The following is a 16,853-nucleotide window of genomic DNA, read 5'->3' on the forward strand; positions in this document are numbered from 1 at the left end:
CTAATCAATACAGCCTCTACTGGTCTGAGAGATGCAGAATTGCAGCAGAGCAATACTGTCGAGACTTCTCTGGAACAATGAAAAACGCTGTTGTTTTTGTCTCCCGTTGTTTTCAGTAGATGCTTGTTCTATACTATAGAATTATGTTGTATAGGAACTGGTGGTGCTGTGGACAGTCTGCTAGCCAAGCTCACACACAAAGCAATTAAAGGAGAGTTCAGTCAGTGAATTTGAGTTAAATGAGGCCTAAATCCTCATAGACGCAGTGCCACAGACATCCTGGTGTACGTCAAGCAGTTTAGGATATCTCTGCTGTAAGTTCACAGTCACAGTTGTTCGTTGTCTTGAGATGGCTTGGAGGATTAAGTTTCAGAAACGTTGACGGAATGTTTTAATCTGGAGGGAAGCATTAACCCCTTACGGTAAATGCCGAAGTGGTGTCTGAGAAAAACTAAGAAATCACCTACCCAGTGCCTTACTTAATCTCTCTTTGAAGATGCTCAGAAAGAGCGGCTTTAACTGTATTTCTTTGGTTTGTAAAGACAATATTTATAAAAGGTATATTGCATGTCTTTCCTGCCAGTATTTCTTTCATTTAGTCTTATGAAGTTTCCTCTATAAATCACAATGTTTTGAATGCCTGAAAAAATGAGAAGGGAAAATATTTGACAGAGATATCAGGGGAGGGGATGGGGAATAAGCTGAGAAAATGCAATGTTTATCACAACAATATTAATCCTACGTTTTGCAGCCGATGTTGTAGCTGGCTCAGGGCTGAGCTGGGAAGTCGATAAATAAATGAGCAGTATTTCATTATGATCTTACGTGTCTGCAGCACGCTAATATCCACAACACATTAGCTAGTATCGACACGCAAAACATCAATGGCATCGACAGAGGCTTAGTTAGGACTGTAATTAAAGGCATGATCTAGTCAAAGAACATTCAGCTTGAGTTAATGTGCTTTTGAGAGATAGAGCTCAGCCAAAAGGAGCTGCACTAATGGTGTCTTTCCTAACACCAAAAAACCTGCCGTCAGCAGACGTGTCCCGCACCAGACCACTTAAGCCAGCAGCGCTGTTCTGGTCTCAACACCTGCTGGCTGCTTGAACTCAGGCTATTCCCTTTCGCACTTTGACCCTGGACTCTGGCCTGTCATTGACCTTGGTTTGGTTATTGACGCTTTGGTTCTAGCAGTGGCAGCTTATCAGAACACAGCATGCGCTGCTTGTCAGGAGTATGGGGACACCTAGCTTTTCAAAATATTTGAATCCACATTTTGGTTTGGTTTTTTGGCTGTTTTCAGTAAGTTCACATGTTAAACACTAAGCAGGGTTACTTTGAGGGAAATCATTTGTGATGAGATCAGCAGTCATCATTTAAAAACATTGACCTGTGGGAGCAGAGAACTTTTAATATGTACGTTTAACAGTAGTTCAGAACAGAAAGTTACTCAGAAGCTGCTTTTCAAACCAAGGAAATACTTTGACGAATATGAAGCTGCATAGTAGCACAATATACCCAAAGTGTAAGTAATAAATATATATCATATTTTACTTTCTTAAGGTCCACTTATGATTTTTGTGTGGCTTTTTGTTATCCCTTAGAATCAAACAGGCTATTTTGTTACTGTGACTAGGTGGTTACTATGGGTTTGCAAGGAAGTTGTGCCTAGGTGGTCGCTATGGTGTTGCTAGCTTGTTGCTGTGATGTTATTAAACGGTTTCGATGGTATCCCAGGTGGTTGCAGTGGAGTCGCTTAGTGGTTGCTAGGTTGTTGCGAGGTGATGGATAGGTGGATAGTTGGTATTTAATCCCAGGTGGTTGCTGTGGGGCTGCTAGGTTTTTGCTGTCCTATCCCAGGTGATTGCTATAATCCTGTAATGTGTTTGCTAGACAGCTGCTATAGAGTTGCTTAGTGGTTGTTGTGGTGTTGATAGGTGGTTGCTAGACAGTTGCTGTGGTAAGCCTGAATCAGATAATCAGAAACAATCTAGAGTGGAACGATGCTGACATCTTGAAAACTGCAGGATGAATGAATGGGGGTGAAAAATAAGAAGAAAGTGAAGAAGAAAACAGGAGAATAATATAAATCAGACAACAGTGTAACATTGCTTTGCTATAAGCAACCATAATTACCCTGCTTTGATTGGCTGCCCTCAGAGCCCACCCAAGGCATACTCAGATTATGCAGTCGCTTAGGCCTTAACGCCACCAGGGGGCCCCCAGAAGCATGATTAAAAAAAACAACATCAAATAATAAAACAAAATCTGTGATTTTTATGTTACTTTATTTTCATAGTTGGCACACTAATACTAGTTTAATCAATTCCTGTTGTTGGCTGCTGCCACTGTTGGGCAAATGTAGATATGCGATGCTTGGGTGGTCGACAAAGGCCCGGGCGCTTCAGCGTGTTGCGCAATATCTCTCTCTTGGCAAATCACTCTAAGAAAAAATTTAACCATGTCAGCTCCCGCCATAGGTTTTTTTTTCCAGCCCAAGGATAATGTTAATTGTGCAATATATAGAGGTGGTTGGAGATTGTTCGGTCGGGGACCTTGCGATTTTAGGTGCCTTCCTCACACTTTTGCACGTCTGTTTAATATTTAAAAACAGAAGAAATGAAACTGGTTAACTTGTTTACTGTAAATGCAGTGTCTTGTCTGCTGATGGTACTGAACACATATACATCACTCTGTATTTAATAGTTAAAATTAATTACAACAGTTTTGTGAGTTTGCTACCCCAGTGAGGTTTAAAACAGCCACCAGTATGATGTAGGCTAATTACACATAATGGTAATGATAGTGGGTATGTTACACACACAGTGAAGCCTATGGAATTACGAAGCATCTGGTGGTAAGGTGGTGGTATGGGGGGCCCCAAATGAAAATCTGCTTAGGGCCCCATAAAGGCTTGGGCTGGCCCTGGCTGCCGTGAATTGGGCTTCATTCAAAAAGCAGTCTAAGCTCCACCCAATGAAACACGGGTGATGCTTAACAGTTTCATTTTTTAACTCCTGATGTTCGTGTTAACTATCACTTATTACTGAAGTCGAGTTTAAAGCTAAATCAAATGCTATCTGCTACTATATTTATTTAATAGTTATTATATAATGATTTATTATTAGTGTTATTTTGGCATTCGGGCCATGAACTGAGAGACTTTAACATTGACTTTAACAGAATGGAGTAGTAGGAACTGGCCGTGGTGTCGCAGTGGATGAGTCTGAATGACCATGGGGATTTCTCCCTGCTGGTTGGGGGTGTGTGTGTGTGTTTAAAATTATTTTAGGACACTTCAGCTTGCTGCAGCTCTACCGCAGTAAAGGGTGCAATGTGTAATCCAGTATGCAGGTACTTATCTTTAGCCTAGGCTCTCCTCTGGATCACCATCTCAGGTCAGCTGCTCTTCGCCTTTATAGTAAAGAGAGTTCCTGCAATGACTTTCTTCTGATATTACTTAGTTTTGTCTTCTGCCTACAGAGTTACAGAGGTTTACTCATAAACCAAGCTTTTGATGACAGTTTTCCCTGCTGTTGGCTTGTTAGCATTTCTGCTAATGCTAATGACCAGAAGCTGAGTCATTAAAATAACTAACTTCATAATATTCCAAAACTTTCTCTTGTTAAATGTTAATGCTCTTGAAAGCTGTGAAAGAAGTATTCCTGCTCTTACTGTTGTTCCCATGAAACAGTTTATTTAAATGGGCAGGGTTGAATGAGGTGAATAAGGAAATTGTGAAAAGGTGGGGCTAAACTACTGTAGTGTAAATAGGCAGAACCAGAGCAATGATAGGGAAAATAAGTTCATAATCTCCCTACTGTCGCGTACAAAATTTGAAATCTCCATTTTTGGCTTTTTTCACTTTTGCCGTGTGAATATGGCAGTTGCTCTTTGTATTGTGTCAGAATTTCATGATAAATGGACAAGCAGAAATGCTCCAAAATGACCTGGAATGAAATCTTTTCACATTAACTTCCACTGAAAAGTAGGATTGTTTTTTCCTTCTCCTGTGAATTTACAGTTTTGGAGTCACAGTGTTTTTGGATGACAGTGACAATTTTTTTGACATCACAAAACAATAAATGCTTCAATTTGTTATTGATGGACAATTTCCATATATAGCGAGTAATGGTGTTTTGTACACCACATCAAGCTTTTTATATAAAAAAGAGAAAAAATATGATATTTTTAGATACAATATGAGTCTTTTACCATGATGTAAGGCAGTTGTTTTTTAGCCCTGGTCCTAGAGGCACCCTACCCTGCATATTTTACTGGACTCACTGCTTTAACACTCCCTCTGCAATTCTGAAAGGGCTTGTTAATGAGCTGATTAGTTGAACCAGGCGGGTTGGGAGCAGGGAAAGCACTAAAATGTGCAGGGCATGGTGCCTCTAGGGTTAAGAAACACTGATGTAAGTGGAAATCGAACATGACTGGGAAATTTTCAAAAGAGACTAGGTGTCCCTAAACTTGTGACATGCATCCTGAACTGAGGGCTGTGCAAGAGATTTTATTGGGCTCTTCACAGGGCATTCGTGGGCCGATATTATTCCCCGTCATCGCTGTCTTTTGTGGGGTGGGGTGGGGGTGTTGGATGATGACTCTGCAGTAACGAAAGCCTCTTACGGTCTCCAGTAAACATGGCTTTATTGCTCTCTCCTCCACAGGAATAAATCCACCTCTTCGCAACAATAACAACAAAATGCGCAGCAGACTGCAAAATCTCGGCGCTTGCAAGCGGCTGTAAAGTGCTGTGTGTGTGCATGTTATTGAGGAGGTGCGAGAGACGGGGGAGAGAGTGTGTGCCTGTGGTGCTGGTGAATGAGAATTGTAAAAAGAGAGCAAGAATGAGAGACTGTTGCATTGTTGTGGTAGAGATGGGAGCGAGAGAATGTTAGAGAGTGTTAGACAGACAAAGAGTGAGGAGAGAGAGTGTGAGCTGGGGAGTAAGAAGGGGAATGCACTGGTGTGGGTGAGAGAGGGTGATAGAGTAAGCAGCAGTGTGTGTGTGTGAGGTCTGGCAGATGTATCTCTCACTCTGACAGGCTGTCAGTACTGAGGAGTCTCTCTCCTTGGTGTCTTTCTCTCAGTAGGCTGTCTCGGCCTAACTCCTCCTGGGCTATTTCAGTCTCCATAGCCCTCAGTACCCTGGCAGACCCATCTCTTCCTCTCTTTTTTCCATCCCTGTTTCACACTCTACCGCAGCCACAGTCAGGAACGAGGGAGTCTTGATTCCACGACCTCCTTCTTCTCGCCAGTGTCTATTTAAAGCAGCCCCATTTCTGACTGGCAGGCCACTTTTAGCCCAGAAAAGGGTTGTAAGTAGTTCACGCTTATGTAATCAAAATAGATCTTTTTTTTTTCAAGCACAGCACTTGAATGCTTTAAAATATGAATGCTATCTGATGGGGGATAAAAAGGCCATCAGGTCCATTATCACATACGTTCAGAACCAAACGCTCTTCAACCCCCCAGAGAGGCGGCTAGCGGGCCGGCTGTGTGGTAATGCGCACAGATAAAGCCAAAGAAAGAGACGAAGAAAGGAAGGCTTTTTCCTTGCTCTTTCTCAAGATGCTGTTTTGCTGTGGTTCCTTGAACCTTGCTTGAACCCTGCCATTTGGAAGGCGGCAGTGGCTGATATGGCGAGAGGGGTCTTCCTGGAAGGCAAAAGCTTTCTCGCTCTCCTGACAAAGATGTGATTTTGATGCTGCTGAAACTCATGAAATTGGATGAGTCTTGGACATTCGGCATGTGTAAAGCCAGTAATCCTAAGAAGCCTACAAGTTTAACAGCATGTTCGTTAATCTGTTTATCAGTTTGGCCTTTATCTGCGGTATATTCGAGCAGACCCTGTTACTGTAGTGATTTTGGCGTCATCATTGACCGAGTGTTAGTAGAAGTGGACTGTATTTTATTGTTAGCCTGATCAGTTTCGGTGTTGTGATAACATGCTTTTCCAAAAACATGTTGGATAAAATTTATACTTTTTTTTAAGCAAAATTTGGCCAACAACTAAGAAAACTTAACATCCGGTAAGAGTTGTGCATCCTAAGTTTGGAACAAATTCTTGGGAGATCTCTGGTTTGCCACAACCATCCATAAACGGGAGTCCCAGAAAGCACAATTGGACTCCCAATTTCTGCATGGGTAGGATGGCCCCGATGTAACAGAACTGGCAGTTAGTGTTCTCCTCCAGGTGTGTTCATCTGTTCAGTGAGGTTGCTTTAGCAGTAGTTAGTGGGTGAGGTAGTAGGTAGTGGGTGAAAATGGGAAAGAACTAAATTGTAGAGCAAATTGTGGAAAAAAAACAAAATGTAATGCAAAATGTAAATACTTTGTTTTTCCCAACCAAGTGTTGGCTGAAAAAGTGGTATTACTGTTTGAAGGAAACACTACACATTTATTGTCTCATATACAAGGCCATGTTAAAGTCAAATCCCAGAAGCCAGCAAACACATTCATGCCGCAAGCATTAGCGATGCTGTGAGACAGTTGTCTATTACTGATGCAGTTACTTTTCATTTCATTCATTTTTCATTAAGCTATAAATTACAGTTAACAGAGCAAACAAGACTTTAATGACTAAAAGACTGACTGTAATCATGCACAGAGACAAAATGTGCCAGCAGTAATGATAGCCGTATTCCTGATTATGCATGTATTAGGTGACTCAGGAAAAGAACAAAAAAACAGTGAGAAACGTGGAGATACACCAATAAAAAGGGGTGCCATTATAGGGGTAGGGGGTATATGTAAGAGGTGTGATGTTTCAAATAGTATTGATTTACCATGTTAAGAATACCATGATAACCACCCCCCCCCCCCAAAAAAAAAAAAAAAAAAACATTTATAGATTGATATATTTATAGAAATAAATATAAAATATCATAATCATGGATATTTTTCATGTATCAATGAGCTCAAGCATAAAGCAAGAATTACATCCGTACACACATGCATACCTACACAGACATCCCTACAAAATGTAAAATACGTAATAATTAACACCTTAACCTTATTAATAATTAAGCATCTAACCTTTAAATACAGACAAGATAAAAGCCAGTGAACCACAAATGGTACCTCCCCAAGGTGGCTTATAAAAGCATAAAGGGCCCATATCCTACTGTATTACTTTGTTCTCCTTTGAATTTTGGAAGATGGATCACACCCCGAACTTCACCTCCTCACCTCCTGTATACTGTAACTTTGCACCCACCTCCACCCCGTCTCCTCCAGTGTTCACCTCAGCTACGGAGAGACTTGGCATATGCACTTACCTCGAAGCCGCCCTGAACCTTCACCTCTCGGTTTAAGCTTCCTCTGACATGGTCCATACTAGCAAAATGTTTTTTTGGGGTTATGTGTCAGAAACAGCTATTATGCTTATTCTTGTCATGTCCAACATCTGTTAAGACTGATATATGTTAATAACCTTTGTTCTGATTGGCTGCCCTGTAAAAGCAGACAAGCCTAAACACTCTTTCAGTCTGGATAGCTAGGGTTAAACTGCTATAGGCAGGAATATAAATGTAATGGTACCATGAATAGACTGTCTGGACTGGGGACTAAAACTTTAACAACATTTACAATCTACATCAAACTCTTATTCAAAATAAAGGAGGCAGAACAGTATTTTCTATTATTTAGATCCTATAAATAAATCAGTGAAACAAAGGTGACATTAATATTGTTATTATATAGTAGTAAAACTAATATTATAAGGCATTTACATATGCAGACAGTTTTCAATTTGTTTGTTTTTTTACCTAAAACATTAAGTCAGAGCTTATTTAGTGTCTTCTGATCATGTGACTGTGTACGTAAATGTGCTGGTGTTAGTATGCTTTCCTCAGTGCGATGTTCTGCATGTGGAGCACAGCCGCAGTGCTCTCGAGCTCCTGTGCCGGACAGGCCTCAGAAAACAGCAACGTTGTGCAGCTCCCTCCCCCAGCAGCGCTGCTTCTGCTGAGTGAGCTTGACTCTGTGCTCCCTCCCTCTCTGCCTCACCAGGGCGGATGCTATCCCCTGCCAAAAGGCAGCGCTACTGCAGCTCGTGCCTATGTGGCTAAAATATTGATCTAATAGCTGCCGTGAGCTCAGGCAAGATATGTGTGATTCAGAGTGAAAGGCCCGTGGCCTGAGGTAAGGAGAGAGAGAGAGAGAGAGAGAGAGAGAGCTGCAGATGACAGCTGAGCACAGTGGACCTTGTGTGGATGACGTTTAACGTGAGGTGGATGAAAAAGAAAAAAAAATGTGAACGTGTGGCTTAACCTTTCAGGTGAAATGTTTGAGGCGATCAAAAGATGCTAAGGGATTGGGGGCTCTGAAGATGTATCATCCTTCAGGCTTCATATAGAATACTGATGTCAGAAAGACGCTGCTTGGTTTGAAAACCCATTTCACATATGGTTGAATCAGAAGTGCAGCACATATGGAATACAAAGTTTACTTGAAATATATGATGGAATGCTTGTAGGACATATTTGAAACATCAGGTTTTTGAGGAGGGAGGAGGGGGTGGCTTATAAAATCTTGCCGGTATCCACAATCTCACTCATCATTAATTTTTAACAGCTTCTGAGTTTGCGTAGGGCTGGGTAGGAGATGTGCCCACTAAGCCTTTTTTCCCCCTCCACTGACTCAAGCTTGTTAGTTTTTAGAAGCAAATGGTGACAGACGTGCGCTTGAGAAGGCCTAATTGACAGATATGAGGATGGGCTTGCCACCAATTTCTACCACAGTATGTGCTAGGTTGTGAAAATGCAGCAGGAATGTAAATACTTCATCATAGTCTCCGGCTCTGCGTGGGGACTGCTGCTGTTTAATGGAAATGTGCTTGTGTGTATATGTGTGTGTGCTTCTTTTTGTGTCTGTGTGGCAGTGTTGCCTTTTACCCAGTGGATGAATACTGATGAATGGTGTGCAGTGTCTGACCCTCATAGTATTCACACACATTATTCCATCCAGCTGGCCGCCAACATGGATAGATGTACGTAGGTTGTTGGCTGACCAAAATTCAGTGTCAGCAAAGTGTCTTAATGCCAATGTCAGTTTGATGTAGAATACTGATGACAGCTGGCAGTGATACTTTGTTGGTTTTAAGTTGCAGTGTTAAGTATCCAAAATCCAGGGTCTTCCGAATCTCTCATGCCAGCGGCATGTTGATGTTAAATATTGACCTTTAGTCATCAGGTATGGTGACCAAAATTCAGTCTCTATCTAACATTGAGCTTGATATCTAACTATAAAGCTTCAGGTTGTTTTTATAGATATTCAGCTTAAAATTTCCAACCAAAAGTCAACATATATCTAACATTGGAGCTTGATGTCGAGCCAGTGTTGTAATTTTTTTTTTTTTTTACACATATCCAGCTTCAAATTTCCAACCCAAAGTCAACGTCTGTCCAACATTGGAGCTTGATGTCGAGCCAGTGTTGTTTTTTTTTTGTTGTTTTTTTTACACATATCCAGTTTCAAATTTCCAACCCAAAGTCAACGTCTGTCCAACATTGGAGCTTGATGTCGAGCCAGTGTTGTTATTTTTTTTTTTTTTTACACATATCCAGCTTCAAATTTCCAACCCAAAGTCAACATCTGTCCAACATTGGAGCTTGATGTCGAGCCAACATTTGGGTTTTTCATTTTCAGCTAAAATTCAGCATCTGTCCAATGTTCAACATCTTTCTAATGGCGACTTGACATCCGATTCCTACTACATACAGTTGCATATTATATTATATATTATCTCATCTAGCTCTTAGGCCCTACAGTACTAAAAGTGGAAGCAGGTGGTGAGGCTGGAAAGTTTTCAGGGAGGTTATGGTGCCCATTCTCTCCTTGGCCAGCACAGAGTGTGTACTCTCTAAATTCTCCAACCTCCTTTAATTAAAAGAAAAAAAACCATCACGATTCACCTCCTTCTACAGTAGTTTAAATGAACTTGCCAGGCAGAGCTTTAGCCATGTTTTTCCTCTGCACTGTTTACCTCTTTACTTTTTACTCCTCTGCTTGTACAGTGTTTGGCGAGCAGCGTAATTTGTATTTTTCATCAGCGGTGATTACCCTAAATGAATTGAGCATGTTTTCAGCGTTTGTTCATCTCTATGGCATTTCGCTGTGCTGCATCAAACCCATCTATTTATTTGCATAATGATTCACATGACTCATTATGTAATTTGGATTATGCTCACTCAAGTGCACAGTCATATTATGAGGCTCGTTCCTTCTTAAAACATACTGACTGCTCGGCATTCAAATTCCAGTTCACCGTTTTGTTTCTGCCACTGTTTAAGGAAATGTTCCAGCTATGAGTAGTAGTTTACTGGCTCCTCATGTACTCGCATGCCCCTCAACATTGCATGAGAGCCAGACATCTCAAACTAAATTACACAGCCATGAGCCTAACTCAGTCCCTTCTAATGTGTGTTGTGGTGGTGGTGGCGGCTGCTTTCGGGTACACCCGCCCCCAATTCCATCCCTGGTTCTCACCGACTTCCTCTTCACCCTCTCGAACTGCTTCAAAGTATCTTGTAATGTGTCTTGTATCTGCCTCATACATACATAGTATCATCTCATTTGTTAAGAGATCTGTTGAAGTTTAGGAACTCTCATCTTTTAAACATTTGTGAACATTGTAAGTCGAGACTGTCACCTGAACTGATTTAGCATTATGTATCTACATTATATGGACAAAAGTATTGGGACACATGCTCATTTATTGTTTCTTCTGAAATCTGAAAGGGTATTATAAACATTTTCCTGCTTTATCCTGCCTACCTGTATGGGTATGGGTGCAATGGGTGTAACTTAAAGTGACTGAATGCATTCATTAGAAGGGGTGTCCACAAACATTTGGACATGTAGTTATGTAACTAAACAAAATTTTAATAACAGCTTTACTTTAGTTGAAATCATTTGCAATCAGCCTGTTCAGACAAGGATAAAATGACCTAAAAGTATCATCTAACATTAGCTAAAAGTGTATCTTTTTAGAAGTCTGTACAGTCAGGTCTATACATGTTTGGGCAGTGATCATTGTTGTAATTTTGCCTCCACTTCAGTAAAGTTTAAATGAAGCAACCAACATGTGATGAAGTGTAGACTTTCAGCTTTGATTCAAGGGGTTTTACAACAGTATTGCACTAGCTGTTTCTTACACAGCTCATATTCTCCATTTTGAAGCTGTTCTTGGAAACTCCTAATACAGTGATGATTATACAAGTGTAGGAGGAAATCATTAGGCTGAAAAAACCCAAAACAAATCACTTCAGGAGTGGTTAAGAAAAAAAAATGAATGCATGGGTGATCTCATTAACACCAAAAGGAATGATAGACCACAGAAGACGTAGATGAAAGCAGAATTCTTTCCTTGGGCAGGAAAAAAGTCTAGTTAACTAAATTCTCGAGAACTGTCAAAGTCTACAATCAGGAATATAAATACAGGGGTTTTCCTTTACAACCAAGATTAACATTAGTATAAAGTAAAAAGTGGGGTTCATGATCCGAAACATACCACACCATCTGTCAAACCTAATGGAGGCACTGTTACTGCATGTATGGCTTCCAGTGGATGTGGTCCACCTGTGTTAATTGATGATGTGGCTGCTGACACTAGTAGGAGAATTATTTGTGTAGTGCTTTATTTTCTGCTCAGATTCAGCCAATTTAGCTCATTAAGCTTATGTTGTGGTGGTAGTGTATTTCACATGGTTTAGACAGTATAGAAAAAAAAACGGCAGACCAAACGTCTGGGGGGCTAGACATTTTGCCTGTCCCCCAGACGTTTGTCATTTTAATGTTTCTCCAAACGTCTGGAGGCTGTGAATAATATCCATCAGTGGAACCTGATGCCAAAGGGTGCTCTGCTACAATGCTAAAAAGGGATCGGGACTGAATTGGGCTTAAAAAAAAATCCATTGAAACATCCCTATTTGAAAGAACTACAGAAATAATTATTTATTTGTCTGTAATGCTAAGCCAGGTAGATCAGATATGAATATGAAAAATATTGGGCTGCAGTTCCCATATCGGTGTAAACCTTGTTCATTTAAAAACAGGTGTTTTAGTGTATTAACTCCAAAGCTAGGGATGAGCAGAGGATTGGAACCTTGTGATTGACCTCTGGATGACCCTTTCCGCTTGTCAATGAAAAACTGGCGGTCAAGGTAGGTGATGTCATCACAGCAACCCTGGTCGGCTTCTCCGCTGGAGAACTCTGCCAATATGCTGCAGAGCAGAAACCTAATCGTGCATTGATGTAAACCCCCCGCCTCCCCCCACTCCCCACCCACGACAGCGGCCGGCTGTGCTATTGCTCTGAGGAGCAGCAGTGATTTGCTCCACTGGGTTTGATATGTGACAGCCACTGTAGGCTGCTCGCGAACAAGCCCCATCACGTACACCCCTGTGCCCGTGTCAGACCGTGCCTGCCTGGACGAGCACGCTATCGCTGCCTTGGAGAAGAGGTCTGCCAATACAATCCTCAGGTGTTGCTTGGTGAATGATAAAAGAACATGATGTAGGTAATTGGGCTTGGTGGAAAAAATACAGATGAAATGTATTGCTCGATGAATTGTGAGAGAAATGTGTCCATCGGGAGCGTCTTGTGCGCAGGAATGTCATTGATTTATTTTGTTACAAAATATTGCAACACCCTGACAACTATCGAGGTTGCTCTTTTCACTTGTGCATTTTGTTATTTTGGTTCCCAGCCTTTCAGCTCGATACCAGTCGCGGTCGGGCCTGGATGCCACATTAACCTTCCCTTTGCATTGTCTCTCAAGATAAAATCTACTGTGCTTTTGGAACCAACTACATTTAAAATACTATGGACCAATCCGTGCTGTGGAGCACCAGCTGAGAGAGTACTTTTGGCGGTGGTTAAATGTGGTCCGAACTGTTTGCTGTTTTGTGTGGTTAGTGGTGTTTGCTAGTTCTGCTGTGTTCTGATACTCTCCTGTAGACTCTCAGTGTGTATCTGCTTAGTGGTGTTTTCAAGTCTTTACTTGCATTTAAGTCAGATATTGAAAAAAAAGACCAGAACCAGACTTGCACACACAGCACATGAAGTGGGGTATAACACTGGCTCCAATGGGCTTCTGCGGCCATGTGCAAGCTCTATAAACCCATTTAGTGGTTAAACAAAGGAATTGCAACACCCTGTGACTCACACAGACCTTCTGTAGTCTATAACTCGCGAATATGATCTGATCAAATCTCAAAGTGGGTTACATGCAAACATACATACAAGAGAGATAATTGTCCAATACGTTACACAGCAGATTGATTTTTCCATCTCTAGTTTTAGTAATGAGAAACAGGTCTTGGTGGTAATGTGAATTAGTGTCTTAAAGGTATTTAATAATACGTACAAGACAACGTATGTAATATGAACACTCACAATTCTCCAATAATCAGATTTACACTACATTGTGCATTCTACTTTTATATGTTACAGTAGTAGATCACAGTATATTGCAGTAGTATATGCACCTGTAGCTATATGGCTATGTCTTGTGGAGCCCAGAGCTGTTTTGGTGGCACCTACACAGCATTAGGCAGGAGGTTTTAATGATATGGTTGATCTGTATAATGCTAAAATGCAACAAGAGGGAAACCCCTTTTGCTACAGTGTAGTAAATAATCATCTACAGGGTTTTTCTTTGCATGTGTTTGAAGAATCCTTTAACCAGGCAAAGAGCCCTTTAAGCACCCTCTTTTCTAAGCATGCAGATTTAAAGTGTCTTCAATTTCTGCTGTCTAAAATCAGCTCTGTGAGCTTTACAGTATCTCCCATACAAACTGCAGCCTTTGACTTTGCTAGTTAATTTGTAAGTAGGTGATTGCTGTCATAGAAGTAGTGTGAGGCTCTTTTTTTGTAATGCCATCCTCTCTCTTAACGCAGTCTGAATCTGAAGTGCCTCACACCCCACAGGAGCAAGAAGGGGGAATCTAAGATGGCTGACAGATTGTGACCCAATTTCTCTCCTTATCTCGCATGTAAAATCAGCTCTTCTCCTGATCCGCTTGCTTCTTCTAGTCGCCCCCCGTCCTTGTTTATGGGCTCTGCCTGCCTTCCCCTTGTTGTTGTTGCTGTTGTTGTTTTTTTAGCTCTGGAGTGTCAGGGTGTGTATGTGTGTGTGTGTGTGTGTGTGTGTGTGTGTGCATGTGTGTGCGTGTGTCGACACGCGTGTGATGTCGGCCATGGTGAAGGCACGGATCAGTTTGGCTAATGAACATCTGCAGAGGTCCTGATCTGCGGAGGCTTGTCTTAATTCACAGCAATATCGCGAGCCGGCCCCCTCAGCGCTCCTCTCTCAGCTCTTAATTATCTGGGAAGAAGGCTTTTATGTCACAAAAGACTCTGCTTTTGAAGTCCCAGGAATCAGGCTCCGATACGTGCAGTGGCAATGCAGCTATTTCCAAAAGTTGAATACATTCAGCCTGAATGCACCACCCTGTGCTGCGCTGCAGCTTTGCTGATGGATTTGAATGCTTAATTTAATCACTGTGAAGTGTTAGTCATGCATCGTTCAGTTTGTCATTGTGTGGTATAGTGTTAACCCGTTACAATTGGAGTTCATTAACAAAAGTTAATAAAGGCTTAAAGTGTATTTAGCCTCATTATTTTGATGCTCCACATAATAAACTGGTTTAGTGATGTTTGCAATGCTTGATTTCACTGGTGCTCGTATTTTCCATTGTTTCACTGTCATATTCGGAACAGTTGAGACCCCTAGGCCAATTACTGCATGTTTACATGTATGCTTGGCATCCGTGTGCATTTTGATTTCTATTTACATTTCTCTTTTCATGCTGGTCTCATTGAAATTAATATATTCTTCTCAGCCGTTGCTAGTCGTGTTTATTTGGTGCCCATCAGGCATTTTCATATGGGCCTGTGGTGCATCAGGTCATACTATTAACACAGCACAGAATAGCATTTGCAGTTTGCCGAGTACACTCTTAGAAATAAAGGTGCAGCAAATGGTTCTTTGACCATTTTTGGTTCCAGAAAGAAGAACATTTTGGATGGTTGAAGAAGCCAATTCAGACACATAACTTGGTTGGAAACCAAACCGCATCATTCATCTTTCGCAACATCTCTTGAAGATTTTACCGTCTGTCCATATAGAAAAGGGGCGATTTAAATTTTTAGAGCATCTCACATAGTCACATTACCATCCAGTCCGACCCTTTGAAGCAGGCATGGGTGAAGGATGTTGATGTAGAGATTCCTGAGGAGCAGTGGGATGATACTCTGGAGAATATTAACAACTGCTTAATAAACACAAGAAATACATTAATACAGTTTTCACTATTTAAAGGTAAAATTACATAAGATTTTCCCTGAGGTCTCTTCGATGTGCAGGAAATGTAAAATTGAAGAAGGAACATTGATATATTAATTTTCATCATGCCCTAAGCTCAACAGGTTATGGAAGTCTGTCTCTGATGTCTTCTCCACAGTATTCAGTAGAACCTGTTCGCCAAGCCCCTTAGTTGCAATACTGAGAATAAATGACTCTACTCTGTGTGTGAATAAGTGTCAGAAACAAGCAATTTCCCTTGCCATTCTCCTGTATAATAGATCAATACTACAACAATGAATATTAGAAGTTATACCATGTGAGAGATTTCTGTGATGTTTAGAGCAGTTAGAGCAGTTACGATACAGTCTGACTGATAGACCTAAAGTTTTAGCAATAAAATATGGCAGCCAATACTATACCCAATAAAGGTAGGATAACTCTGCTGCCCCCCACCACCCCCATGTGAACTTTTCTTTATTATTTTGTATAACTCTATGCAAAACAGTTTAATTGTTGTTTAATTGTTTAAGTGCTGCGTTAACTGCCATGGTATTTAAAGTGTATTGTTGCATAGGAGTCTATATTGAGTTAAAGGTTTTGCCCATGTCCATGTAATTGCTTACTATAACTATTTTTTATTATTCATTTATTTAATTTGTTTTATTTATTTATTTTTGTTTTGTTCCAATATAAGTATTACAGTCAAGGTTTAATTATAAAATACACATGTTTACTTTAATTGTGAAATATACATGCTTTTTTCCAAATCTAGAGGTTGCTTTGGTTGTTTCTGGAACCAAAAGAGGTTCTTCTATGGCATTTCTCAAAGAACCCTTTGTAGCACCTTAATCTTTCAGAGTGTAAGAGATCTGAACATGTGTATTAATGCAACTCAAAGACAATTTAAAGACAATTTGGAAAAATATTTAAGGCAGACGCAAAATCCTTTTACTTTGCCGCTAAGCCTATTACTGGCAATTACACAACAAAGAGATTACAAGCATTATTGACAGAAATCCACTCCAGTGGTGTTGAAATGGAAATGGAATTCCAATTAGAATCGGAATTCCGTGGCTGCTTCTGTGTTCCCAGGCGCTCTCCGTCCTCCAGTCACGCAGGGAGATTGTCTTCTGTTTCATTTAGAAATGAGGCGCTGGGCTGCATTACCTGCCCACTAATGTGGTAGGGCGATAATCGTTGAATCACGCCCCAGGGCGTCCGCTGGCTGACTGGGAAGGTTCACCCAGAAAAGCAGATAATCAACCTTTCCCAGCTTCCCATATATGCCATCTGTCATCTGTCCAGCCTCACCTTTTGCTAATGCTTATTGAGTTTTCTTTTTGTGCGTGTGTGAAGTCGGAGCCTGCTTCAAAGGAGTAGGGATAATCTTGATGTTTCTTCTCTCTGTTAATTTCTCTCTCTCTGTCTGCAGACGGCAAGTCCGATAGCAGCGAGCTTGATCTGGAAGGCATTGATGAGGACGAGATCGAAAAGGTCTGTCATTAACGGTCTTAATGTGCGAATTCGTAT

The 16,853-nt window shown here is 41.0% G+C and overlaps 1 protein-coding gene across 1 annotated transcript in view; it reads left to right on the plus strand.

Annotated features, from left to right (window-relative positions):
* brf1b (BRF1 general transcription factor IIIB subunit b) overlaps positions 1-16,853 on the plus strand; it is a 69,969-nt gene that overhangs the window by 34,988 nt on the left and 18,128 nt on the right. Inside the window, exon 13 of the mRNA XM_072682750.1 lies at positions 16,756-16,817. Coding sequence (XP_072538851.1) covers positions 16,756-16,817 — 62 coding nt within the window. The remainder of the gene's footprint in view (positions 1-16,755; positions 16,818-16,853) is intronic.

This window comes from Salminus brasiliensis, chromosome 1, assembly GCF_030463535.1.
Source record: "Salminus brasiliensis chromosome 1, fSalBra1.hap2, whole genome shotgun sequence".
In the NCBI taxonomy this organism is placed as follows: Eukaryota; Metazoa; Chordata; class Actinopteri; order Characiformes; family Bryconidae; genus Salminus; species Salminus brasiliensis.